At 35.5% G+C, this 27483-nt stretch overlaps 1 protein-coding gene across 1 annotated transcript; it reads left to right on the top strand.

Moving 5' to 3' along the window:
- On the top strand, positions 1-26798 carry tnfrsfa (tumor necrosis factor receptor superfamily, member a). Its single transcript, XM_067376549.1, has 10 exons — positions 1-242; positions 17185-17338; positions 19375-19503; positions 21510-21621; positions 21944-22074; positions 22152-22241; positions 22926-22963; positions 23223-23522; positions 23702-23738; positions 24495-26798. The coding sequence occupies exons 1-10, from the start codon at positions 213-215 to the stop codon at positions 24782-24784; spliced, it is 1311 nt and encodes a 436-aa protein (XP_067232650.1). The 5' UTR covers positions 1-212; the 3' UTR covers positions 24785-26798.
- Positions 26799-27483: the final 685 nt, after the last annotated feature.

The raw sequence follows: 27483 nt of genomic DNA, 5'->3' as shown, positions 1-27483 counted from the left end.
AGCGTCGCATTACAACCCGCCGCGTTTCCATGAGAAAGCAGCCGAGAGCCGAAAATGATTCGGTTTTGACAGGCCGTCAAACATTGGATGTACTTTGATTTGAGTTGTCACTTGTTTTTTAATAGTTTGGTCTCAAAACATTGTTTCCGGAGTGGAAAAGGGATCAACAAGTAGTTGGAAAACTCGGAAAAAAAACACGCCATCCTCATAGGATGGAGAAATCCACAACGATGATAGTCATGGTAAGAAATCTTACGGGTATTGTTTGTTGTAGAATTTTTAAGCAATGTGTAATTTTCGATTTTATTGTTGACTCACTGTTATTCTGTGCTTGTAATGGATTCACGGGGATGTATGTATGGTGAATGTAAATTCCTGCTGTTACTGGCCATAACGCTTTGAATGTTACAGTCCGTGTCGATGATTATGCGTTATCAGACTTTTCGATACATATCAAGTGCATTTTATTCTAAATTGGCTCGGCTTAAGTTTTTTTTTTTTTACTGTTTTAATTTTTTTGTGAAATGCTTGTTTGTTCACAAATGTGAAAGTTGGTTGTGTTTGTCATACTAAACTGGCCCTACTTGGCGCTGTGTTACTTTGTGTTACAAAGTTCAGAAACTAAGATTAAATTCAGATTTATAAATATTAGCGGAGTGTTGTTTTATATAGGATTTTGATTTTATGATATCTGAATATATTTAATACACCCTTGTGTAGTAGGCTACAAGTCATGTAGTTTTAAAATCATTGTCTCAACCTAGTGAGCTGCCTACCTAGGCAACAGTTCAATGTACCTAAGATGTCAAAAAGTGCTGTCTAGGTAGGTTTTGAGGCACAGCACAGCTATGAGTGTTTTTAGGATTTTTTTTTTTTTTTTATGATATACTTAAGAGATTAAACAATATTACTTTTTATAACATGTTTGAGTGTCCAATAAGATGCAAACTCATTTTAGTTCAGTTCTGCTTTTTGACACATTAGTTAGGGCACAACAATACATATGCATTATGAATATGTCATAATTATTATTAGTAATAACATTAATAATATTTTAATAATTATTAATAAGAAATTTATTTGCAATATTTATGTTAATCTACATTTTTGGCTTACATGGATTTGTTAAGATGCACTTTCATCACTTAAAAACAAAGGCTATTATTATGAAAAAAAAAACTTACTTTTTTGGGTGAATACTGTTTTTGGGTGCTATTTTTTTAAAAGGCCCACCAAATAGTGTCATTTATTAGTTAAGATGTGGAAATATCTGAAATAAATCAATCAATCAATCAACTAGACTATCTCCGCTAGAAAAGCAGTTCAGTCTTCTCTTATGAACCTTGTCTTGTGAGAGTTTTCTAAGAGTAGTGCCAGTGTTAAGTTTATTCCACATTGAAAGAGCCATTCACTGCCCTTCTGTTGGTTTTTCCAGCTCTGCTCTGCCAAAAGTGGCACTATAAAAACGCTTCACTGGCTGAATGCCTTTACTCACCTTTAAAACTTTCCCTTAAGTCCAGAGTCACACTCGGCTTATACTGTGTATCGTTAACTTAAAACTACAGCGTTCCTTAATGCAGCGACCCTCGATATTGAAATAACACATGACGGTTGTTGTATTGAACTTAAGTGAAATGCATGTATTATGTAATAACATGGTAATATAAAGTAGCATTTTGGGCATTCGGCTAGTAGTTAATTAGATAATTAAATCATCAAAGCCAAGGGAGTGATGATCATAACTAGTAGCTAATCTTACAGTGTTTCTTGCCTTAACAACCTCTCTTTCCCATAAGCCCCAGGTGAACTCACCCTACTTTGAAGCCCGTATTTGTTTATTGAAATGACAGGGCAGAGATTGTTTGCAACATGGCTGTTTATGCGTGCTGTAAACTTTGCTAAGTTATGAGTCTGCTCTGGTTGGCTGGTTACTAGATGAAGATAGCTCATCCTTGCCAGTGTGCATAGCTCACACATTCCTGGGCCAGTGAGAGCGGATGGGGAGGGGGTGAACGGAGGCGTACGGCTCCTACTGTAAACTTCCTGTCAACACAGATGGCAGTGACAGGAATCAGATCTTTGTATACCCTTTCCACCCACAGTCACAAACTTTTTGCATACAGTCGGAGCAGGGGGCCGTTCTCCCTGTGTCTTTCCATACTCTTCGTTTTGTTCTTGAGATTTCTTGGGATTCTTTTTCACATTGTGCGCAAATTTCTCTCTCCCCCTTGACTCTTTTTACCCTCTCAAACTCCTTCGATGTTATCGGAGTGTGCTCTCCAGGGTGTGGGCATGGACAGGAAGTGTGCACGGTATCTCTCCGAGCGGCTCTGAAATCCAAACAGGACATGTGCTGCATACCCCGGGATCCACAAGAAAGACTCCAGAGCAGAGTCGACATCCCGCTGCTCGTTAGGAGCCTTTTAAAGCCACTTTCCACCGTCAGATGTTTATAGAATCCACATTTACGAGGAGACAGGAAGAGGGAAGATTGTGCGATGCAATTAAATGCAACGCTCATTATCAGACTAATCAGAATGATGTGGATGTGTGGGGGTTTGTGTGTTAGAAATCATGCCATATCTGTTTCTTAGTCTATGCTGTAGACTACCCACAATAAACAAGGCCCAGAAGTGTTTATACTGAGATGAGAAGCACATTTATCCTGTTCTCAAGCTCTGAGGCTATTATTCAAGGATGTTGTTGTGTATTGAGTAGTTGACATGAAATGCTTTAGGGAAGGCTCCATTCAAACTATTTATTTAAACATCACTATTTTTAATCACTGTGCATGGAGCTTATATAATATAATATAATATAATATAATATAATACAATATAATATAATACAATATAATATAATATAATATAATATAATATAATATAATATAATACATTACATTACATTACATTACATTACATTACATTACATTACATTACATTACATTACATTTATATTTATATTTATATTTATATTATATCAATGATGTGATGGTATTTTTGTACAAAGGCCTTAATAATAAAAAACAAACATATGACATCCAAAGTAACAAACTCTTTTTTCACTTGCTCATACGCATGTCCCGAAACATCAGGTCATTTGGTACAACCGCTATAAAACATGAAAAATGTTGTAATATTTTAAAAACTTTTACTAAATATAAAATATTTGATTGTTTGAAGCTAGGTAGATATCAGCCTGTTAGCTGCTTTTTTTTTTTTTTTTTTGAAAATACCGTCATTTGGTAAAATTGAAATTTTGATTAAACCAAATGACTTTTTTGGTGACATATTTTATCCATCTTGTAAAAAATTACAAAAGCAGTGTTCATGGATTATAAAAAAAAACACAATCACATTGTTAACACTTAATAAAACTTCAAAATTAATTATATCTCAAAATGTCAAGGCAAAAAGTTGTTTAAAAATAGTCAAAAAAAGTCATAAGATCATGAGTGCAACATTTTCAGCTTATTCCTCTTTGTGACATATTGAAGTTGTGTGGCTTTAAAAAGTTCAAGTAGTGGGAGATGAAATGAAAGATTATCTGCAGTCGAAATGAAAGCATCTTGATAGCATGTGGGTTTGTGGTCAGGCTTTTTTTTTTTTTTTTTTGCCATTTAGCTCTTCCTAGGAAAGGGGAGGCATCTATCAGTGATTCATTTATGTCTAAGGTAGCCACACCTTACAGGTCACTGCACCCAGATTCAGTGACTGAACGAGAGATGTGTTACATATATTACAATGCGCCTGCTATTCAGCTACGCTTCTATTCAACCCCCATTGACTCCAGTTAAAACGCTAATAGTGTTCATTTCTGTGTGTGTTTGTTCCTGTGTGTGTTCACACGTACCCCCTATCCAGTGTCTTCGAACAATAATTACCCATCGGTTTGACTTCAAATTGAACAGTCATTGGCTGTCCTCCTCCTTGAAAACAACACCCTCTCGCTCTTTTATTCTTATGTCTTCTCCTCGCATGAATCCACAGGTGAATCTCAGATTGGATAACCTGCCACTGTGTCAAACACGCTTAAATTAGGGTGTGTGCTTGAATGTAGGAAATTAGAGGAGGGTGTTATGTCTCATTTAAGTCCATTGATAATAGTGTCAGTTTGTAGCTTGGTCACACCTTGCAGATGTTTTCCATGTGCATTTGTGGTGTGGATGAGTATTCCTATAAAGCCTTATCTTGGTTTTGATGTCATGGGGCAAAGTGCAGCCTTTTAGGTTCTATAAATAGAAAAAACACTAAATGATAAAGACTTTTTAAAAGGTTAGTTCACCCAAAAATAAAATTTTTGAATTATTCACCCTCATTTTGTTCCACACCCATAAGACCTTTCATCTTCGGAACACAAATTAAGATATTTTTGATGAAATCCGAGAGTTGTTTTTTTAATCCTCCATAGAAAGCAATGTAATCACCGCATTCAAGATCCAGAAAAGTAGTAAAACCATTGCTAAAAAAGTCACCATGACTACAGTGGTTCAATCTTAATGTTATGAAGTGACGAGAATACTTTTTGTGCACAAAAACAAAGCAAAATTAATGACTTTATTCAACAATTTCTTCTCTCCCCTGTCGTTCTCCTACGCTATTTACATTCAGCGCTTCCAGGTTCTGTATATTCATAACATTAAGGCTGAACCACTGCAGTCATGTGACTATTTTAATAATGTTTTACTACCTTTCTGGACCTTGAATTTGGTACTTGCGTTGCTTTCTATGGGGAATAAAAAAAAAAAAACTCTCGGCTTTCATCAAAAATATCTTAATTTGTGTTCTGAAGATGAACAAAGGTCTTATGGGGTTGGAACGACATGAGGGTTAGTAATTAATGACAGAAATTTTATTTTTGGGTGAACTTATGCTTTAAATGTAAGTAGAGCTTGCAAGGTAGCACTTTATATTTCTCCTGTATTCTGGTTAGAGGCTTGTGTTAACTGTAGCCCTAAATTTTTTCCAAGTCATTTTTCCTGAACCATCCACAGGCTCCATTCAAACTAAATACTTTAGGCAGTTTCAGATTCATCTTATTTTTTTATTTTATTTTATTTTTTTTACTTTTAATTATGTTACTTTTACTATTTTACTTTTTGTTTCATTTTAAATATCTTTATTTTACTGTACCTTATTCTAAATCAGAAGCGGTTTATTCCAATCATGAGTAATTGAACACCTTTACAGCTCTAGAATTACTTTAGTCTGACATTTGCAGATGCCTGAATTAATGTTCATCTCGAATAGGTCAAAGAATGTATTCAGCGTAAAAAACAGCGGCCGGCACTGAACCTCCTGCTTGTGTGAGTGATGGGAAAGGCATTCGGCACAAAGCCTCCGTCTGATGTGAGCTCACTGAGCTGAGGCTGTCTAATGAGTGGGGCAACTCAGCGTGGCACTGGCCTAATGTCATGGGAATATGTTTTTCAGGCTTAAAATGCCATGCACAATTCATATACCACTTGGCTCTGCTAATCTTGTTTGCTATTAGCTCAAACATTTTGTTTGTGCAGAGTTGTTCGTATGTATGCTGACATTAATGACGCATCTTGTCCTTTAATAACAATACAGTAGTTTAAAGATTAACTTGTTGAGAAGAGCAAAGGTGGTTGTAACCTCCTAATAAAGCTTTTTTGAAACTCGTTCAACCTGTTTTTGATAATCAATGGGACTGTCATACAAAGAGAAGAGACACTGAGTCATCCAAGCTTTAAAGCTTTTCATTGGACGAGACTTTGATCTGTGACGCATAGTCATGCTATTTACCTCCTGATGTTTCCATGGAAAGGGCTGTGAAGAAATGGAAATATTTAATGGTAATTAAATTTGGCAAGGGGGCTTAGAAGTTATTTTACTCCGGCTGTTGTTAAGATACAACTTTTCTGACTCAATCTGTGACATTTTATCTCGTTTGTCCCACCTAATGAAGTTCTGCTATTTGTCAAAAAAAGAAAACGCGTCACAATTTAGGTAAATTGAATAAACCGTTATTGAATAAGTTTAGATGTTCTGCCTGTGGGCCCAAACAAATAATGCAAGACATGAAGCATGCAATCTAGGGTGTTCAAAGACATAAAAGTTCGTTTGGGAAGAAATTAAGGAATTTAAACTTTTAGTCAGTCATTTTAAGGTAAATGAACCCAATTTTAATTTTTTTATAATTTTTTTTCTCTTGTAGACTTAATTTCCCTAAACTTGTCGCCTTATCATACAACATGTTGTACCTTGTATATGGCACAGAACCGCAGATGTGGTTTTACACAGGAAGTGCACTGTAAATCACGTTTTTTTTTTTTTCTACATTCACATTGTCTTTGTCTGTCTCTCTCACCCTGTCTTCCTCTTTCTAAAGGAAAGAGATTAGGACAGTCCTGTCTGGTCACTATTCACTGCGCTCTTTATTAACAGAAGAGCGAAAAGCCACAGGAAATCTGAAATGTGGAAGGCTGTGCTGTCGTGGCTTTCTCGGGCTATTAATATCCTCCCACGCACACTGAGGACAGCAGGCTGCCCGCCTGATATCTTGGGCTGAGGGCTCAGTTGAACCTCCATCATCTCCACAGGACTGAGAAATCACACTCGTTGGGCTGGAGATTTCAGTATCAGCAGATCGAAAACAGTTGATAAGTGGTTTAGGAGAAAATATTGCATTATTCAAAGGATTGGATGGTTGGTAAATCATTGTGCAGCTTGTTGTCACCAAAACTTTGTAGAGTTTGCTCCTCTTAAGGATTGTGTGCGTGTGTTTCTGTGGCCCAGCATGGAGCTGAACTCCAAATGAAGCCTCTACATTGTCTAACTGTTTCCTGTGTTCCCCGAGAGGAGCCATTTACAGATTTTCACACGCTCATACCCAAGATGCTAGTCTGTGTGTATGTGTGTGTGCCTGCACATGATCTGTGGTTTAGGTAGAGTTCACATGTTTCAGTATGTGTGTGACTGTCATATTGCATAAAAAGGGCAGCAGTGATCTAATCTCACTATAGTATGCATTGTTTTCAAAGCACTTTTGCATGTGTTGCAGAGTTGGGTGTTTGTGATCTCATTCCCGTAAATCTATTACAAAGGTGAAAACTTGCTGAAATGAATTGCCTGATTTACTTTCATTTTTCCCCCTTAAAGGAGCAGTGGCCTGGTGGTTTGTATGAAAATGTCAGTATTTGAAATTGGTGCATAACTTTCTTTATTACTCACTGTAGCAAAATGAGTAATACATTTAAATTGTATGATTGTGTGTGTGTGTGTGTGTGTATATATATATATAATATATATATATAAAAATACATCTAAAATATAAATTATATATATATATATATATATATATATATATATATATATATATATATATATATATATATATATATATATATATATATATATATATATATATATATATATATATATATATATATATATATATATATATATATATATATATATATAAAAATACATCTAAAATATAAATTATATATATATATATATATATATATATATATATATATATATAATATATATATATAAAAATACATCTAAAATATAAATTATATATATATATATATATATATATATATATATATGTGTATACCAGAAGATAACACCAGATGGCTAGTGTTGTTTTTTTTATGTTTAATATTTTTCAGTCATGGTGCTTATGCAGGTGGTTCGGGTTTAAATCATGTTTGCAACAGATAAACATTCAATCATTCCAAAACATCAATCATTCTCCTTCACTTTCGTTGAGTCCTTGTGCAGCATGTTTATCATGTGCATCCTGTCAGTATAATGCGTAAAACACTGGAATCTGTGGATAATGTGAGGCACATGCTTCCATAAGGTTCCTGTTCCGGACCACTGGAAATAATGAAGAACGGTGTGTCGTCCCTTAACTGATAGCTCAGATAGAAATCATCTGTTACTTACGGGGAAAAACTCCTGCCCATCCGCCACTTTCAATCATCATATATAATGAATGGCACTGTACAGCATGTAGTGCGGATGTAGCCCTAATTGAACACGTACACACACGCGGCAAACGTGAATGACTGACTGCCTTATCGTACTGTAATTCTAAACAATAAAACCTGTGAGACCCCATTGTCAACTGTGTGTGTGTCTCTGTGTGTGTCTCTGTGTGTGTGTGTATGAAAGAGATACAGAGAGAGATAGACGTACAGCTGCCCGTCCACATGTGGAAACAGGCACTTTTAAACAATACAGATTTCATGTTCTCGCCTAATAGTTTAGAGCTGGCAGCAAGCGTTGTAAACTCGATTGTTTAACTGTAGCAAAGGAAGCCAGCACACTTAGCGCTTTCATTCAGGCCTAAGGTTTCTTTGAACTGTTGTGTGCTGTGGTTGTTTATTGTATGTCACCGCTGGCATTAACCAGTTCATTCATGAGCTCTTGTGTGACCACCACTCTCGGTTACGTTTACTTTGGTGGTCAGCCAGTTAAACAACTCATTCATTCTTTCTCTGCTGTTCATTCAATAATCATAAATAGCATTTAGAAGTGCTTTCGGGTAGCCACCAAGGTTAAGGGTCAACCCTCTCTTGTTTTTCTTTTAATTATGGGTAAGACTTCTGGTTTGTCTCTTTTATTTCCAGCTCAATCACTTGAAAATAGTGGTCTAACCATGTATTGTGTCAAAATATACCACATATATAACACAATAATGCAACAATTTATCGCGTATAAGTTGATATTTAGCGTGATTGATATCCAAAATGGTTTGTATATATGCAGTCTCATTTGCAGTTTCTTTTTTTTTGAATGACGAAAACAGACTATTGATACCTGCTGATATAGACAGATATTTTCTGACATGCAAGCGCAAAGCGCATGTGCCAGTTGACAGTCAGATTTAATTATTTTGGTGTGTTCAAGCGCACCTTTCCATCAAGAGGCGACAACAGTCAGCGTTTTTATCAGCACTAGTTGTTTGACGTCGGCTTGGTGTGTCCCAGGCTTTACAAGTTAGTCATCTAATTTTTCTCTTCAAGACCGGTCATAACTTTTTAAAGTCAGTTACATAAAAAGTAAATTGGTCTCATTTGAATCTGAAAATCAAGACTGATTAGCCCTAACTAATTGCGTGTTGGTTAGATTAGTTCTTAAGGCAGTGTCTTAATTGTATGGGAAAGAAGGACCAAATTCAAGCCTATTCAAGTCCATTCCTGATGTAATACCAAATTTAGCCTTTTTGTGAACAGTACTGCTTATCATATGAACTAATAATAAAAAAAGTACCAATTTAACTCTATTTTGGCTTTGTTTAATGTAATGTGAAAGCATTTTGTCGTGTATCAAACCAAATAGTCTATTGTTACACACCCCTAACTAAAAATGCTGGCATATTCCCTTATGATACGTGGGATATCACTTTTTTTTTGTCAAACTGCAAGTTGTTTCCACATCATCCTCACAAGTAATTCCATCCATATTCAACAATTATTCACTCAGACAGAAGGAAAAGGGCGTCCCCTCTGGTCCGAACACACCACACTGTCGAGCTGCCAGTGCAAAGTGATTGTGGGTTTGGAGGACTCTCATCCTGGAGGTTAAGGTTACCATGCTGGTCTACATCCTGACCACCTATTATAGGCCAAACCCTACCACAGGCTGTCTGGATGCTGTGAATGTGTGTGCGTGTGAGTGGTTCCTTGTCATTTTTTGTGAAGGATGTTCTGAGAGATAACTGCAGTGCACAAGTTTGATTTTAGCCGAGTACAGACCTTGAAGTCTGAACCAGATTTCACTGCTGTTTCCTCCTGTGTAAATGAATTGCCTGGGAAAGCAGGAAGCCGTTTTTTTTTTTTCGGGTCTTATCTAGGTTCTAACCGGTCATGGCTGACCCTCATCCCTCCGCTACTGAGGCACTTTTGTCAGTTCACCAGCGGTTTATCGGGATAGTCTTGAAGCACTGATAATGGAGACAATAGTTCACTTTTAGCAGCACTCGCTTATAAAAGCCAGACCACCGTTCAACAAAAGCTTTTTTTTTTTCCAAATGAGATTATTTTTGTAAACAATGTTTGTTACTTTTAGTATAAGATCTGTCTTTTCATGTAATGATTCAGACAGGATTGGGATTGTAGTTTCTACTAAACTGGCAATGTCTTTTGTCAGGATGTGGGCGCTAATGTACTCTGAATGTTTGCATCACAAAGGCCAGTGAAATAAACATGACTATGTATGTAATGTAATTTAATGTAATTTAATTTTTAAGTACATTATCGAACTGTCTTCTTTATTCATTTGAAACTTTTTTATGCCTTTTTACTAAATAGACCTTGTTGGGGCTCAATGTGTGTGAGTTTCTTGTAAGTTGATGAAACTGTGACTCAGGGTTGCCAGGTTTTCACAACAAAACCTACCCAATTGCTACTCAAATTTAGCCCAATCACATTCCTTGGGTTAAAATCCACATTTTTAGCAGGGTTCCCCTCGTATAAATCGTATCCTGGGGCTAAATATCATGTTATTTGGGGTCACTTCAACCCGCTGACTTAAAAAACAACCCGCGTCAACAGTGTTAAAGGGATATTTCACTTTACTCACCTTCAAGTACTTCCAAACCTGTATAAAATTCTTTGTTCTGCTGAACACAAAAGAAAGATATTTGAATGAATGTCAGTAACCAAGCAGTTCTTGTCCCCGCATTTGCTACCATAGTGGGGAAAAATAAATACTATGGTTGTCGATGGGGGGCGAGATCAGTTTGGTTACTGACATTCTTCCAAATATCTTCCTTTTGTGTTTAGCAGAATGAAATTCATACAGGTTTGGAACAACATGCGGGTGACTAAATGATGACAGAATTTTCGTGAACTATCCGTTTAAAATAGCCAAATTCCTGCCGGAAAACCATGGACTTGGCAACATTGCTGTCTACATTGGACACATTTGATGAAAAAAAAAAAAAAAAAAAAAAAAAAGTAAAATAATACCATTGAATGTAGAAATTTAAAAATATAATTAAAGAAAAAATAAAAACTTATATATATTTTTTACTAATATTAAAAATGCATACATAAAAATTCATCAAACATTTACATTTATAGTTTGTATTGGGGCCAGTGAAAATTATAGCAGACCAGCAGAAAAAAAAAAAAAAAATCTAATTGTTGAGTTGTGTTCGAAAATAATAATGTTCTGAGGTATAAGCAATCAGTAAGTCACTGTGTTTTTTTGCTAAAAGCTTGAAAAGGTGTGGCTGCATGTAACTGCAAACATATCAAAAAATCTTCCTTTCATTCTAGCAAGTCATGTCATGACGTCGAAATATTTGTTGTTCCTTGTTTGTTAATACTTTCTCTATGAGCTGTCAGCAGGATAGCTGACAAGTTAGTTCTAGTGCAATTCTGGAATCCAGTGATTCACCAGATCTGGAATGTGCCGACACAGGAAGTGATCTCCCAATCCGTGCCTCTCCAAAGAAAAAAAAAAAAGGCCACCTGTCCCGGGATCAGACATATCACCATGGAGACATGGAGTTTCCATAGCATTCGCACACACTAACACAGTCAGGAAAAAGTTTGACTGCTTTTTAACGAGTGCTGGCATAGATGTCTGTCAGACAGGCTTTGCTGTCATTGGCGGGTGACGTCAGTGGCGAATCGGTGAACTTTGACCCAGATGGGTTTGCATGTGCCAAGGGGGCCGGAACAGGTGTCGGACATTAATGCAGCTACTAATTTTTCAGGCTTCAGCAACTGATACGTGTGCTTCTCTCTATATTATCCCGTCTGGGAAAATTCAATCTTTGCGGTGTGTGCGTGTGTGTGTGTGTTTGGGTGTGAGAGAGCCAGTACTGTAACTCATTAGTGTGACTTTTAATGTTCCTCTCGTCTGAATGGTTTCAGTGTGTCCATTTGGAGTCAGGAATCTCCTTTCACTCGCCATTCCTCTGCGCCGTGCCTTCCCAAACTCCCATTCGCCTGCCCTACGTTTACGCCATTTCTGGGCCTCTCACACTCCGTCTATTGTATCTGTCCTCCTTCTCCCTTTCTTTTCAAATTCCTCCAGCACTCCATAGCCATCGCTCTCTGACCCCACCTCCCGACGGCTGCGTCTAAATGGTGCGATTGTGCGTGTGTGTGCATGTGAACGTCTGTGGAAAGTCTGACGTGAGCGCGGAGAGAGTGTGGCTCGACAGCGCTGCTCAATCCAGGAAACTCCCTTAGAACAACAAGGCATGGCTGACATCCAGAGAGCTCCACTGGAGCCAAAGTTTGTCTCAGACGTCCCCCTAACACACACACACACACACACACACACTCTCGCTCAAGAAACTCTCACACATGCATTTGTTTCGCCCGCACTCATTTCATTGTCTCGAGAGGTTTTACTGTCTGTGTGGACACTCAATGGCATTTCGGTTCCCCTCAAGGCTGATAGACTCAGTCCATCTTCCAACAAGAAGACCATTGTACACTCCTCTGAGTTCCAAACATTGCATCTCTCAAACCTCGAATAGAGTCTCCACTTTGTTTTTGAGTTGATTTACTGCGATATTTCAGCCATTAAAGATGGTGTTCAAATCTGCGGTTTGACAATAAAATAATTGTAGAGAACCTCCTTTTGGGGGTTGCGTCACACACTATAGCACGTATTGCCATTTTCTCTAATACCCCCGGTCCTCTGCGGTGTCTTAACGCAGCTGTTCAGCTCTATTTGATACTAGTTTAGAAGTAGCATTCTGCTGTGAGTCTCACAGTGAGTGTGCTGTAAACCTCTGCGGTATGTCTTCTCTGATTGCTTTCTGTTTTAGCAACCCTGTTGCTATTCTACAACTATTAGTACATAATATTACACTGTCAACATCTGAAGTTTTGCTGTTGCAGATTGTTACCAGCAGTGTAGTTTAACTTATTTTTCTAAATATTAAGGAGCATGTGGAATCAAAGGCTACAGAATAGCATACTACTTTTACTATTTTTGTAATTGTAGTTTTTTTGCAGGCATAGGATACTTTGCAGAAAATTGCAAAAATATGGAGTATATAATCAAAGCACACTGCATGGGAGTGTCCCACAATGCAATGTGCTCAACTTGATACACTACCAGAGTTTTTGGAAAGAAATTAATGCTATTCAGCAAGAATGGAATAAATTAATAAAAAAAGTGACAGTAAAGACATTTTTGGCTCAATGGCGTGACAGGTAATTTTTTTGTCCAAAGGCCTTATTATTATTATTATTATTATTATTATTATTATTATTATTATTATTATTATTAATAATAATAATAATAATAATAATAATAATAATAATTAATAATAATAATAATAATAATAATAATTAATAATTAATAATAATAATAATAATAAAAAACAATGATATGACATCCAAAGTATGTAAGGTAGTACAGCTAGACCTCTTTTATTAAATCCAAAAGGTTTTAATTATATTTTGCTACATATAAAGGTATTTTAAAGGTTTAAAGTGTCAAAGGGTAATTTGGTTTAACCGTCCAAAGGCCAATACAGCCATTTCATTTGTAATTAAAATATCTAAAAATGTAATAAATGTTTTTTTTTTTTTTTTTTTATTCTGGCATGATTTTATAACATCATATACTAATATTAGCATTAACATTAGTACAAAATGGTATTAAAATTATGTAGAAGTTGTTGCTTTGTTATGTGAAAGAGTCCAGAAAAATTAATTTCATTGATGTCTTTCGGAGTGACCAATATAAAGGGACCATTTTGGATCAAGTCATGCAGTCAATACCATGTGACATCATTCAGACACCTGAAACGGACCAAATGGTCAAAGTAACTAACTCTCTTTTAACTATATGAAAAATTCATGTTTTTACTTGCTCATACGCATATCCCGAAACATCAGGTCATTCGGTACAACCGCTGTAGAACATGGAAAATGTTGTAATATTTTAAATACTTGTACTAAATATAAAATGTTTGATTGTCCTTTTGCTAGATAGCTAGCAAGCTAACTAGATATCAGCCTGTTAGCATTGTTTGAAAATATCGTCATTTGGTAAAACCAAAATATTCTCCATTATGTTTTTTTTGTTGTTTTTTTTTTAAATACTTTTAAAAATCTTTTTTGTTAATGACCCTTATAATGTTATAAAACTTTTATTTCAAATAAATTCTCTTGAACTGTCTATTCATCAAAGTTTCCACTAAAATATTTCGCAGCACAATCATTTTCAACACTGATAATAAAAACTATTGACGTGTAATGATGCTGCAAATTCAAGAAATTATCTTATAATATACTAACATAGAAGACAGTTACTTTAAATTGCAATATTTCAATCATAATGTCTTTTACAGTATTTTTCATCAGGTGTAAATGCAGCCTTGGTGAGCATAAGAGACTTAAAAAAATCTTTGCAGATTAGTGTATTCCATTTTCATTATGATGTCATTAACACCTGCTACATTTTTAAAACATCTTTTTATTGACTCATTATTCAGTTGGGCTGCTTTAAAAATGCTATTTTTATTTTCTTAATGTCTCAGTGGAACTTAAACATGCAGCATCAACATTTGAGACTATAATGATGCAGCATGCTACTATTTCAAATCTACCGTTTCATATTTCATATATAATTTTTCACATATAGTATTCTGTGTATTATTGCTTTGTGTACACAACCTAAGCCATGGTTATGAAGTCACATATTTACCCAAACAAGCAGTCATATTAACATGTAAATGCTCATAAATCAGCAATCAGTCAGAATTCACCAACTTGGCCCACTCTAAGGGACAACAGTGCACTTTATATTGGTAAACAGTGGTTAGTCAATGATAAAATATTTTATGGGCATTTGTATACTTTTTATATAAATGTCCAATCAGCATCCTGAAGCAAAACCACTGCCATACAAGGTTTTGTTCATCAAGCTTTGATTTCACAGGTTTATTTACTCTGATATAAATGAGCACTTTTACAAAATATTTAATTTTATATTGCACTACTGAGAAAAACAACAAACCTACGGTCTAGATAGAGCTGTGTGGTTTCAGTTAAATGCAGTGTTCGAGATAAAAGAGGTGTGTGTGTGTGTGTGTGTGTGTGTGTGTGTGTGTGTGTGTGTGTGTGTGTGTCGGAGCACATCCATATGGTGAATGAGTGTCTAACAGACATGTTCAAAGAAATCCTGTGTGTGTGGGAGATGGAGAAAAGTAAAGTCAAGGGTTGTACTCTATATGTGTGTGTGTTTAAAGAGGATAAAGGAGCGTGATAGGGTGGTTGCTTTTCATTCTGTCTGTATGTGTGTGTGTGAGAGAGAGTCAATTGAGAGATAAGGAGAGATATTTGGGGTCGTTGTGAGCAGACAGAGATGTGTGTGTGAGGGAGTCAACAGCAGCTCTTTATGGACCATGCTTGCAGAGCAGGGGTCTTCTACTTCAGACGAGCACTTTACTCGGTCCCTGAGGCACCCCTTCTTTCTTCTCCCTCTTTTCAGCGTGTCACAATGAGAAGGCCTCATTTACGGCCAAACAACACACTTTAGAGCCACCACTTCAAATGACCCACATTCTCCCAGACACACAACACCACTGCCATACACCTCACCGGCAACTCAACACCATCGGCTCCATCTAACGGCCTACATTTCCCATTATCCTCTGAGACAAAAAGACAGAGATACCGAGCTGGCTGGCCAATGACCAACACTGCGAACATTTGTTTATAGTGCCGTATTAATGTTAAAAAGAAACCCTTTTTACCTCTAAATTCCATTTATAATGTTAGACAAGGTTTCTTGCACCAAAATTGTCTAAATTTAGTATTAAATGACCATGATCATGTTCCAATTTAACCGGCTGTTTTTGCTACTATACCTTTTAAAAGTTATTTATCATTCAGTTTTGCTACAGGGGAACATATATAAAAAATGTTTATTAAAATGTCTGTTCAAAAATGTGCATCTATAACTTTAACATATGAACGGCAAGATTGTAATGATACTGATTTCCCAAAGTAAAATAAAGTTGCAGCATGTTGAACCAAAAGTGAGTCAAATTGATTCCGTAACAACCACTGATCAATTCAGAGTTTATTCCATTAAGGAATCATCTGATTGATTTAAAGCAGTATTTCTTGAGTTTGAGGTTTTTAATGGTTTATTAAACAAATTAATCATAAGAATCATTACCAAATGACAGATGGATTACTGTTGAGCTTGAGTGTCTTTGACTTCAACATCAAATTTTATTGGAGCAGGTGACATGCCTGTTTATTTTGCTTTCATACATATGCTTGATTATATGATGCAAAGTTGCATTTTATGATCTGCATTTAGCATCTGTGATGTCTGTGATCTTATCAGAACTTGCTAACAACTCACCGTTTGAGAAAGAGTTTTAGACATTTACTGGAATTTCCTTGGATCCCACAGCACATTTAGAGTTCTGTGAATGTGCATTTTGTTAGGGTACGTTGTTTTGTTCTGGTCCTGGAATAGACTCTCCTGCTCTGTTAATTTGCTTTGCTCTGCAGATGTGCACATCAGATGGTTTGAATTAAATGCTAGATTGCTCACACAAGGTCAGCTATGAGAACTCCGAATACCTCTCTGTTTGCCTCTGGAGCTGAGAAAGAAGGCTAAATGTGTGTGAGGGAGCACAACACTCCAGTCGTGTGAAAGTACAAAACTGGTATTTCTCCAGAAGAAACCTCTTATCTGCAGCCCTTTCCAGGCTTTTTTTGTTTTGTGTGCCCCAGCAGCCCCATCAGGAAGGTTTAAATACCAATTCATCAACAAAAACGGCAACAACAATTGAGTTATAAATGAAATTCCAGATGAGATATTTTGCAAAAGTCATGATATTTGTAAGAAAATGTTAATGAGAAGATGAGTAAAGACATCTGTTGCTGTCTGAAGTTTTTACGACTGCAAATGTATTTGTTTGTAATTATTTTATCATTTTTCTATTGTTTAATTAATTTATTTTTAATTATTTATGTATTTTTCTTCGCTTTTTTTAGGAATCGAAAGCATCAGTGTTTCCAAAAATCATAATTTCCAAAAATCACCATTGACTACACAAATTCTGACTATTTAGATTTGACTATTTTTAGATTTAAGAAAGTAAAACCAAAGTCTTTCCAAGTACCCATTGGGGTACATGAATTGGAAGTCATCATGAATGCATATTGAAAAATCTCACTTCTTTTTTGCCCTCTTCCTCTAGGTCCCTATTATCTTTGCTTTGAGTGTTGTGGGTCATGGGGCAGCAGAGCTCGGGTTTGCAGGAGACCTCCAGAACCGCACAGCTAGACAGTTGAGCTGTGTGGAGAACCATGAGTACCCTCACAACGGCTTCTGCTGCAAGAACTGTGAAGCTGGTAAGTAGCTGAGAAGATCCCGTCAAACCGTGAGAACTTCCCTTGTAAAGGCCAGTATTGTAAACACAAATGACTCAACTCGCTCAAAGCAAAGTTTTTAAAGTAAATTACAGCATAGGGTTTTTTTTTTTTTTTTTAAATGGCTTGATTGCTAAGATGATGATTCGAACAGAAACAGCATTGATAATAACAAGAGAAGATTGAAGGGTTAGTTCACCCAAAATTATGTCAATAATTACTCACCCTCATGTCGTTTCACAACGGTAAGACCTTCGTTCATCTTCGGAACACAAATTAAGATGTCTTTTGTTAAAATCCAATGGCTCAGTGAGGCCTGCATCGCCAGCAATAACACTCCCTTTTTCAATGCCCAGAAAGCCACTAAAAACATTTTTAAAATGTTTTCATGTGACTACAGTGGTTCAACTTTAATATTATGAAGCGACTAGAATACTTTTTGTGTGGAAAAAATAACAAAAAAGCGACTTTATTTAACAATATCTAGTGATGGGCGATTTCAAAACACTGCTTCATGAAGCTTTGAAGCTTTCTGAATCTTTTGTATAGAATCACATGAACGATTGAAATTTCAAAACACTTATGACGTAACAAAGCTTTGTTTACTGAAATCATGAGATTTTGGCGCTCTGAACCACTGATTTGAAACAAAAGATTCATAAAGCTTCAAAGCTTCATGAAGCAGTGTTTTGAAATCACCCATCACTAGATATTGTTAAATAAAGTCGCTTTTTTGTTATTTTTGGCGCTCAAAAAGTATTCTCGTCGCTTCATAATATTAAGGTTGACCCACTCTAGTTACATGAACTGTTTTAAATATGTTTTTAGTTGCTTTATGGCAATGCAGGCCTCACTGAGCCATCGGATTTTATCAAAATATCTTAATTTGTGTTCAGAAGATGAACGAAGGTCTTACGGGTGTAGAACGACATGAGGGTGGGAAATAAATGACATTATTTTAATTTTTGGGTGAACTAACCCTTTAAATTACCAAACCTGCTGATATGGGAATTAAACACAAAATATAGCCTAGTATTGGGAAATGTAGTATTGGGAATTACAGTGAGAATATGTGGTTTAGTTTTGTAATGTAATAAAGTTCATTCTTGTGCAGTATTTCTAATAAGTCCATGATAATCACAGGATGGTTTCTCATTACCATGGTTAAAATAAAGTAAAACGATAAATTAAAAGATATAATGTAATGTATAAAATTTATAAAATATGTATAATGTATAAAAAATACAATCAATACTATCACTATTAAAACAAAATTAGATTTAAAAAAAAAATATTTCTACCAACATACTAGTAAAAAAAAAAAAAAATCCTTATTTGAAAAAGTTACTTATTGTCAAGTACATTTTTCATATGAGAAATGCTGATGAATATTTGAATACAATCTGATTAGTGTCCGCATATATACTAAGAAAAACATTTTGAATGAATGAATGAATGAGGCATTTATGTATCACTTTAAATTAGGGCTGCAAAATGATTAATCGCAATTAATAGTTTGCAAAAAAAAAAAGTCTGTGTTTATGTAATAAATGTGTGTTCTGTGTATAATAATTATGTATATATAAATACACACACATTGTATAAATTTAAGAAATATATGCATTTATAAATAAATATATATATTTAAATATATTTTATATTATATATAAATATACAATTTTTCTTAAATAAACATATGTATGTGTGTGTATTTATATATACATAATAATTATACACAGAACACACACATTTATTACGTGTAAACAGACTTTTATTTTGCAAACAATAAATCGCGATTAATTGTGCAGCCCTATTTTAAATTATACATTATATTAAACAACATTTTAATGTAACAAAAAAATGTCATGTATTTTACACAGGGCTCCTAGCCTAAATGTTGCGTTCTGTTGCATTAATAATAAAATTATTTTAAATGGATACAGTTCTGAATAATTTTTCCCTCATACTAATGTATCTTGATATTTAATGTCTGTCATAAAATGTTTTCTGCAACACAGGCACTTACGTGAAAGAGAAGTGTAGCAAGGACCAGGAGAAGGGCAAATGCTTCCCGTGTGAGAAGGGCACTTATGCCGAGCACCCCACAGGCATGGAGCAGTGTCTGCAGTGTAGCCAGTGCCACAGAGGTAACGTTCTCCAATCTCCACTTTCCTCTTCAAACCAGCCATTTACCCCTGAGTCAATATCTGCTGTCTGTAAAAGACCAGGTCAGATATTCCTCTTAGGGTTGTTTAAAGAAAGTGTTTGAGTCCGGTGTGTGACTGGCACTCGGAGATACAGAAATCTCAACCTTCTGCTATTGTAATTGATTGTTCAGTTTTCCAGTAGACAGCCATCCTTAGTCTGCACTTACTCTCCAGAGAAGCAGAGCACTCAGGAATGTAACATTTATACATGTCGAATGAATAATGGAACACACATGGTCCTCGGCTTGCTGGGAAGGCAATAATGCAACCCATTGCTGGTGACTACTGGACAAACAATTAACTTCTGAAACTGCTGTTGGAAAACAGATATTAGAAAGGAAACAAAACAAAATTTCAGAAATTATATAAGGATACTGGCATCAGAATTCTTTTCTTTAGGAAATTTCGACTAGCCTTTGTACAAAATGGAAAAATAGATATACTGTGATCTGCAAGTGAGACGGAACATCTAAAGCACGTTGAATCCATCGCAGAACGCTCCACTGTGACAGCCCATTCTTCTGCAAAGCTATTTAGTCTGTCTCTGGTTTCTCTGAAGTCAAAGCCATCCATTAAACTGCTGTTTATTTTGATTGGACAGCCACATTTACCGTTTATCAAACCATTTGATTTACCTAAACACTCTTTCCCACAAGACCCTACTGCTTGCTCAGATTCAGACTCTGTTGTAAACACTACATATTCATATAAACAAAATCTCGCTCGCCTGTTTAGACAATAAGCCTCCCATAGGATTTGCATGAGGACGGGGACATAAGCAGGCCCCATGAATAGAGTTGAGTCTAGTGTTTCCTGTGCTGGACACCTCACTCCTGGGAATCTGATCTCCTAATGTTACACGTCCTGGGTGTGGCCCCACTCCTGTGTTCTTTCACTAGCCATTTGTGTGTGCATGAATGACTGTTCTATCCTCTAGTGCATGCCACCCCTTTGTGTCTCTTGTCCGGGATTGTGTGTATGCGTGTGTTTTAGGATGATGCAGGGTGTGCCTATATCATGTGCCGTCTTGTTCGGTATCTATTTTGCACAATTAATCACTCCCAGGTTAGACCTTCTGCCTGCTGAGTCACGAGGGTGTGTTGATTTAGACTTTCCATGCAGTTTAAATGTTCTCTGAGGTGGGTATTAATTGTACAAAATGTAAAGTGAATTGAAACTGGATCTGTATTGATCCAACATTGATCCATTCATTTATTTCACCATTCACAGGGGAATTTTTGTTCTCTGAATCACAGATTAGTTGTAACAATAATGCACTGAATCATTTTTTTATCTAAATTTGGATTTAATCTGAATCAGCATTTTTAGGCGCATTTGCAACTGTCTTCTGAAGCAGAGATGATTTTTAACATGTATACATTCGATCATTATTTAATATGAATTTGGATTGAATATGGATCAGAATCTGGATTTGTCTGACATTTAATCAAATAATTTAAGTTACTCTTCGAAGGTGCATTTCAGCCGTTCCGTGAGACAGGTGCTACTTGTAACAATTATACAATACAGTAGGATCATTTTTTTGTTGTTGTTGTCAATTCTAGATCTGGATTGAATCTAGCTCCAGATTAATCTCCTCATATTTGGACTCAATCTGGATTGACCATTCATTCAGTTCCATCTCAGATGTTTAAGACATTTCTATTCTATCTATTCTTTGAGGCATATATTAACTGTAACAGATAGACACCTAATCATTCTCTCTGAATCTGAATTGAATCTGGATTAATTCAACATTACTTCAGGTCACCATTCAAAGTGTTATTTGATCCATGCATTTGAACTGTTTGCTGAGGCAAAAATGACTTGAATAATTTATTATTCCCTTTAGATCTGGATTGAATCTGGATTCTAGATATCTGCTCGTTTCCGATTTCTTCATCCTTCCCTCCCTTACCTCTTTGTTTCTTTTCCACACATTACAGATCAGATTGTGGTTGCAGAATGCACCAGCACAAGCAACACCAAGTGTGAATGCAAATCTGGTTCTTTCTGCCTGCCAGACGAGCCATGTGAAGTGTGCAAGAAATGCGCCAGGTGAGTTCCTCTCTTCCTATGGAATGTGCTCTTCCCATTTGTCCTCTGTTCTGCTGCACAACACCATGATGAAAGCGGACAGATCCGCTCCCACTCCCGCCACTCCCACCCTCTATTCTCTTATCCTTTCAGCCTCAGCCCATGCTTTAGATCACCACATCCACTGAGTCAGATGTCTTTCCCACTGATTCACTCTCTCCACCTTTAACCCCTGAGGCTTTCATTGTGCTATTCATAATGACAGTTATTTAAAGACTCCTATTTTAAGCCTTTGGCTTCACACCTTTTCTAAAAGGCATATTTTTTGACCGTGGTTTTGCAGGTGCAAAGCTGATGAGGAAGAAGTGAGCCGTTGCACTGCAACATCCAATACAAAGTGCAGGAAGCGCACCTCTTATCCGACTGAAGGACCAACAGACAAGCCATCGCCATCAAATAACACTTATCCTATAGGTAAGGCCAGCAAATTCGTACAGACATGTTCCAAAATGTATTTAAATATTGAATTTAATCTTCTTTTCTTTTTTTAGCGATTGCTTTACCAATTTTGGTGCTACTGATCATCAGCATCGCTTTTGGCTCTCTGTTTTTATGGAGGAAGGGTCACTGTCGACAAAGTGGTATGTTGGGAAACATTTTTTAGTCCTTGTATTGAATAACCAGTGTTGGGTGTAATGCATTACTTAGTTTAAGTGGAAATAGTGGATATAACTTTTTCACTGAAAAAGTGAAGTAAGGGATTGCTCTTAATTTTTTTTTGTAATTTAGTTACTTTTGATGTACTATAATTGCATTCAATACTTAATAGATAGAAATTCTATATAAAACAATAGTGGATTTAACATCAAAATTTAACATCTAATCTTATGTTTTTAATGTAACCTCCCTTTAAATACTTTGGTCAGTTAAAGAATGTATTCAATTTCATATTTATTTGAAAGAATTGAAAGAGCAGGTTCATGTCTATCCATGTATTGTTCAACTGGTGGAGGTTGATATTGAATTTAGAAGGTAATTTAATAAGTAATGCAATACTTTTTAGAGAGAGTAATTAGTACAGTAATCTAATCATACTATTGAAGATGTAATTAATATCAAGCAATTAATTAATTTTTAGACTAACTTAGACAACACTGTGAATAACACAGCAGTGGGAGTTGTTACATCTGTATGAAACGTTTGAAGATATCTAAAAACATTCATAGAACATAGTACAACATTCATAGTATTATGGCATAGATATGAAAAGTGGAAAATCCAATGTACTTTTTTTATGGACATATTTGCTTTCAACTTTATTTCAGACACTGCTGGTGATTTGAAAGAAGTGAAGATTCCTATTGTAAGAATCTTGACTTTTTATGCATTATTTTGAGTAATTAGATGAATTTGAGTTTTGGTAAATATTATTCTGGTGCTTTAAATAAACTTTAAATGTAAAACAAATTAAAATTGTATTTATTTTATAAATATATTTTAAAGAAACATTAAGTACATTTTAATGTTAATAATTAATTCAATTCTAATTTAAAAAAATAAATAAATAAATAATTATTTACTTTAACCCATAGTTTTAATCAGTTATTGTTGCCATCACTCAGGATGAGTGCCCAAAATCAGAAGAGGAGAAAGAGAACAGCCGTAATGCTGGATTAGAGAGGGAGGAGGAGCAACGCCCAGAGTCCCACCCCTTGTTGACGCAAGAAACACAGGAAACGGTTAGCAAGAGCATACCTGTGGAGGATGAAGACCGGGGATTGGGCGACAGCTTGCCCAACACAACTAGCTCTTCTCAAACCAGTCTTTCTGCTCTACCTTCTGCGGTCTACATCGAGGATTCACCTCGATCGAGTCCCCCGGCCCCGAGACAGACCGAGAGAGATACAGAGTCATGGGCGAAGGTTAGTAAGAATCTGATCTTTTCAGATCAGTAACACAGATTTTACACAGCTGAATACCATGAAACAATAAGATAGTGCCTTCAAATGTGTGAAAAAGTCCATGCTTGCAAGTACTGCAAAATGGTCCTGTTAACTAAATTCACAACATTACCAAACTTTTTTTTGTTTTTCTTTTATAGGATGATGGTCCTCCCAGAAAACTTATTCCTCTACTTGGTAAGATATTACTCTCTCAGTTATAGTATTGGAGAATAGTGTTTACTTCAAGACTTTTTGTAAACTTTTACAATGACCTTGGCCATCAGTACAACATGGCAACATAACAATTCTTGGTTTGGGTATTTGTGAATTTATTGATCCAATGACTAGGTCAGATAATTATTATTATATATATATTTTTTTAAATAAGCCTCCAATGCTCACAAAGGCTGTATTTTTTAAAATAAGAAATATAGGAAAAACTCTAATATTATGAAATATTATTACCGTTTTAAATACCCGTTTTATAATATAATATAATATAATATAATATAATATAATATAATATAATATAATATAATATAATATAATATAATATAATATAATATAATATAATATAATATAATATAATATAATATATACCACCAGAAGATATTATAAGATATATATATATCTTAGAATATATTATATTCCTTCTAAATATATTATATATTCTATTATATATACTATTACATATATTATACTTTTCTTACAGTAATTCACTTAAAATTGAAAGAAATGTTGAACCTTGAAATTGAATAAAAAAATACCAAAAAGTTTTGAAAATATTAAATGTAAAACTAATTTTATTCAAGTATTTAATTAGTCCTAACCATAATTATCTCAAGTACTCAACACACACTATTCATCAAAATAACTAAAATAATTTCAAGTGCCTATTCCAGAAATTGGCCATTAGACAAGTTCTGAAGTCTCAATGCTTTGATTTAATAGGTGAGGAGGATTCTCTGAACAAGAGCTTCGACCTGTTTGATACCCTGGACGTGCGGTACCACAACAAGTTCTTCCGTAGCATCGGCGTAAGCGACAACGCCATCAAGGTGGCCGAAACGCAGCACCCTGTGGACAAAGTCTATGACCTACTGCGGGTATGGATGCAAAAAGAGGGCCTGCGGGCAAACATTAACACGTTACTACAAGCTCTTCTGGACCTGGACCAGCGGTATTCAGCAGAACACATCGCCTCCAAGGCTGTTGAACGAGGCTACTACAAATATGAATGATGCCTTTTCAATACTACAAGAGTAAAAGAACAAAATAATTGAGAGGTGTAGATTCCTTTTGAATTCTCCCCTATGGGCCTGTTGGTCTCATTACATGAACTTGATGTCTCTTTACAGAGACATTGGTGAATCGCCTCTCTGTAGCGCCCACGGTGGGTTTAGAAGCCAACACTGGACCCTTTTTTAAGGACTTACACTGGCGAGCAATAGAGGGCGCTGTGTTCCCTCTCAACCGTGCATTCTAGAGTTACTTGATGCACTGGCCTCAGGCTTTCAAACTACAGGTTGGTCCAAAGCCTGCATATAGGTGTCATTAAACCTTCGGTTATGCCAGATGTTCAAACTAAAACAAGCTTATGTAGTTCTGTGCCTTAATGTGTTTATTTGGACTACATACTGACAGGAACAAAGATTTTCACAAGCTTCACACTACATGTAGTCATATTTCTGAATCAATTCTGTTCTTAGCTACAAACCTTGTCGATAAACAAATGAACAAATATGCCTCAAGATGAGCTCAGAACTTTGGGCTTTTGGATTTCAAATATTCTGTTATGTCAGCAGGGGTTTCATTTTGAAGTTTAGAAAATTCCTTTGACTTTGTTTGTTACAGAATATCTCAAATGCCTGACCGTAACCGTAAATCTGTTTGGTGCAGGGCTGAGATGTTTTTCACCTTCTCAACCTTTCTTGCCTGTTCCGTTGTCCTCGTTTATATTTAAATAAGTGATGTATTTATTTGTATTGTGTAATTACGTATTATTTATACCTGTTACCAATATTCTCCTACAGTAAGTGTTCCTGAAGCATTTTAGGCAGTGTGACTGAGATGTTCACAAGACAAATCCTTCCGGTCCTTTCACAAGTGGATTAAGTGCCATCTCCCTGTAGTTTTTTCTATAGCTAAGACATTTCTATGTTTACCCTGAGCGTGTCGCTTACTACAGACTCATCATTGTTATATGAATCACAAAATGTGGATATATGTTGTTGATGTGTATGAAAAAAGAAAAAGATTGAAAGAGTACCACGGTCAGTATATCTTGGGCGCTTGTAACAGGTTCTTCCACAGGTTGTATTAATGTCGAGGATAAGGAGGCATTTCAAACTTCTGCTCGCTGTTGTTTTTTTTTTGTTTGTTTTTTATGCGGTAGTGCACAGGTACGTGTTTTTAGAATAGTTAAAAGATGAAGGAAATTTATGCTCATCCAGAAACTTAGTTTAATTGAGTTTTGTCTAGTATGTACATAGTTGTCAAGAATTCTATTAAACGAAACTAATAGATATATATTTATGGAAGTCCTAAGTTCAACGTAATGAAGTACTGCCTAAAAACCAAACCGAAGGAACAAATTGAAAAAATTAAAAATGATGTTATCTAAATAAACAGGGCTTCTAAATTCATTTACGTAGCAGTAAATGAACTGTGACGTCTGACTCGGCTGTATAGCTATGTAGATGTGTCGGTGTTTGAAATGGGATGGATATATTTTCAGAACACAGGTCTCAGATCAGCTTCCCCTTTTGAGCAGATTTGTTTGATTTGGTGTGGAAAGCTGAAATCAGATCAGGACAAAATGGCTCCCCCTTCCTTTGAGCTTCCCCGTTTAATTATGAAAATGTAGAGCTATCGTACAGTGCAGGCACTGCCACCTATTGACGTAGAGTTGTATGACAAGAGAAAAAACCTGCATCAATTTCAAGGGACCTTTTTTCACATCTAAAGTTATTTTTCCTCACATCTTTCATCTTTTTGCACTGAATTTAACATTGAGTGTCTCTTCAGATGTAGGTGCAGAAGTTTGAGCAGTTTGGTGCCATCTGTTTCTGTTTTCGGAGGTTTTTATACAGTTTTTAGTTTTTTATTGACGCCACATTGTTTCTGCCTTGACGCCTCTAACACAGATGCATGCCTCAGTGCCCACTCATTCTACGCTTTATTTTCCACAATATCTCTCTACGAGTAGAAGTTTTGTATCTTTTTTTTTTTTTTTTTTCCCTTAGACAATTGTTTGCTCGTTTATGAATGTCAAATGTTTGCTGTTGCAAAGTTGTTTGTAGAATGTTTTTGTTTTAAAATTATAAATAAATAATAATAAAAAAAAATATCAATAAGTTTCCATGGCAAGTTCATCCATCAGAAGTCCAAGAAAGAAAAGGTATTGCAATTTTTAATAATTAAAAAATTAAAAACAAATTAGAGTAATTATACAAGCCTGATAAACTTTTTTTCAATTTTAATTGATATTTTCATATATGGTGTTATGATGCCTTAAACATTAATGGTAACACTTTATTTTAGGGTTCAATCTTCACTTTTAACTAATTTCTTATTAGTTTGCATATTTCTAGTATATTGGTTGTTTTTAATTAGTACTTATAAAGCACATATTAATGCCTTATTCTGCATGACCACATTCTACATCCCTTAATCCTACCCAATACCTAAATTTAAATGGTATACCTTACTATTAATAAGCAGTGAATTTAGTTAATTGAGGCAGAAGTTGTAGTTAATAGTGAATGTGGCTCCTGTACTGAAGTGTTACTATATTAATTATATAAATAGTAGTATTATTATATTAATTATTTGTAGTAGTAGTAGTAGTAGTAGTAGTAGTAATAGTAATAGTAATAGTAATAGTAATAGTAGTAGTAGTAGTAGTAGTAGTAGTAGTAGTAGTAGTAGTAGTAGTAGT

This window comes from Chanodichthys erythropterus, chromosome 22 (genome assembly GCF_024489055.1).
Source record: "Chanodichthys erythropterus isolate Z2021 chromosome 22, ASM2448905v1, whole genome shotgun sequence".
In the NCBI taxonomy this organism is placed as follows: Eukaryota; Metazoa; Chordata; class Actinopteri; order Cypriniformes; family Xenocyprididae; genus Chanodichthys; species Chanodichthys erythropterus.
The sequence above is the reverse complement of the archived record's forward strand: the minus strand, read 5'-3'. Positions and strand labels throughout refer to the sequence as shown.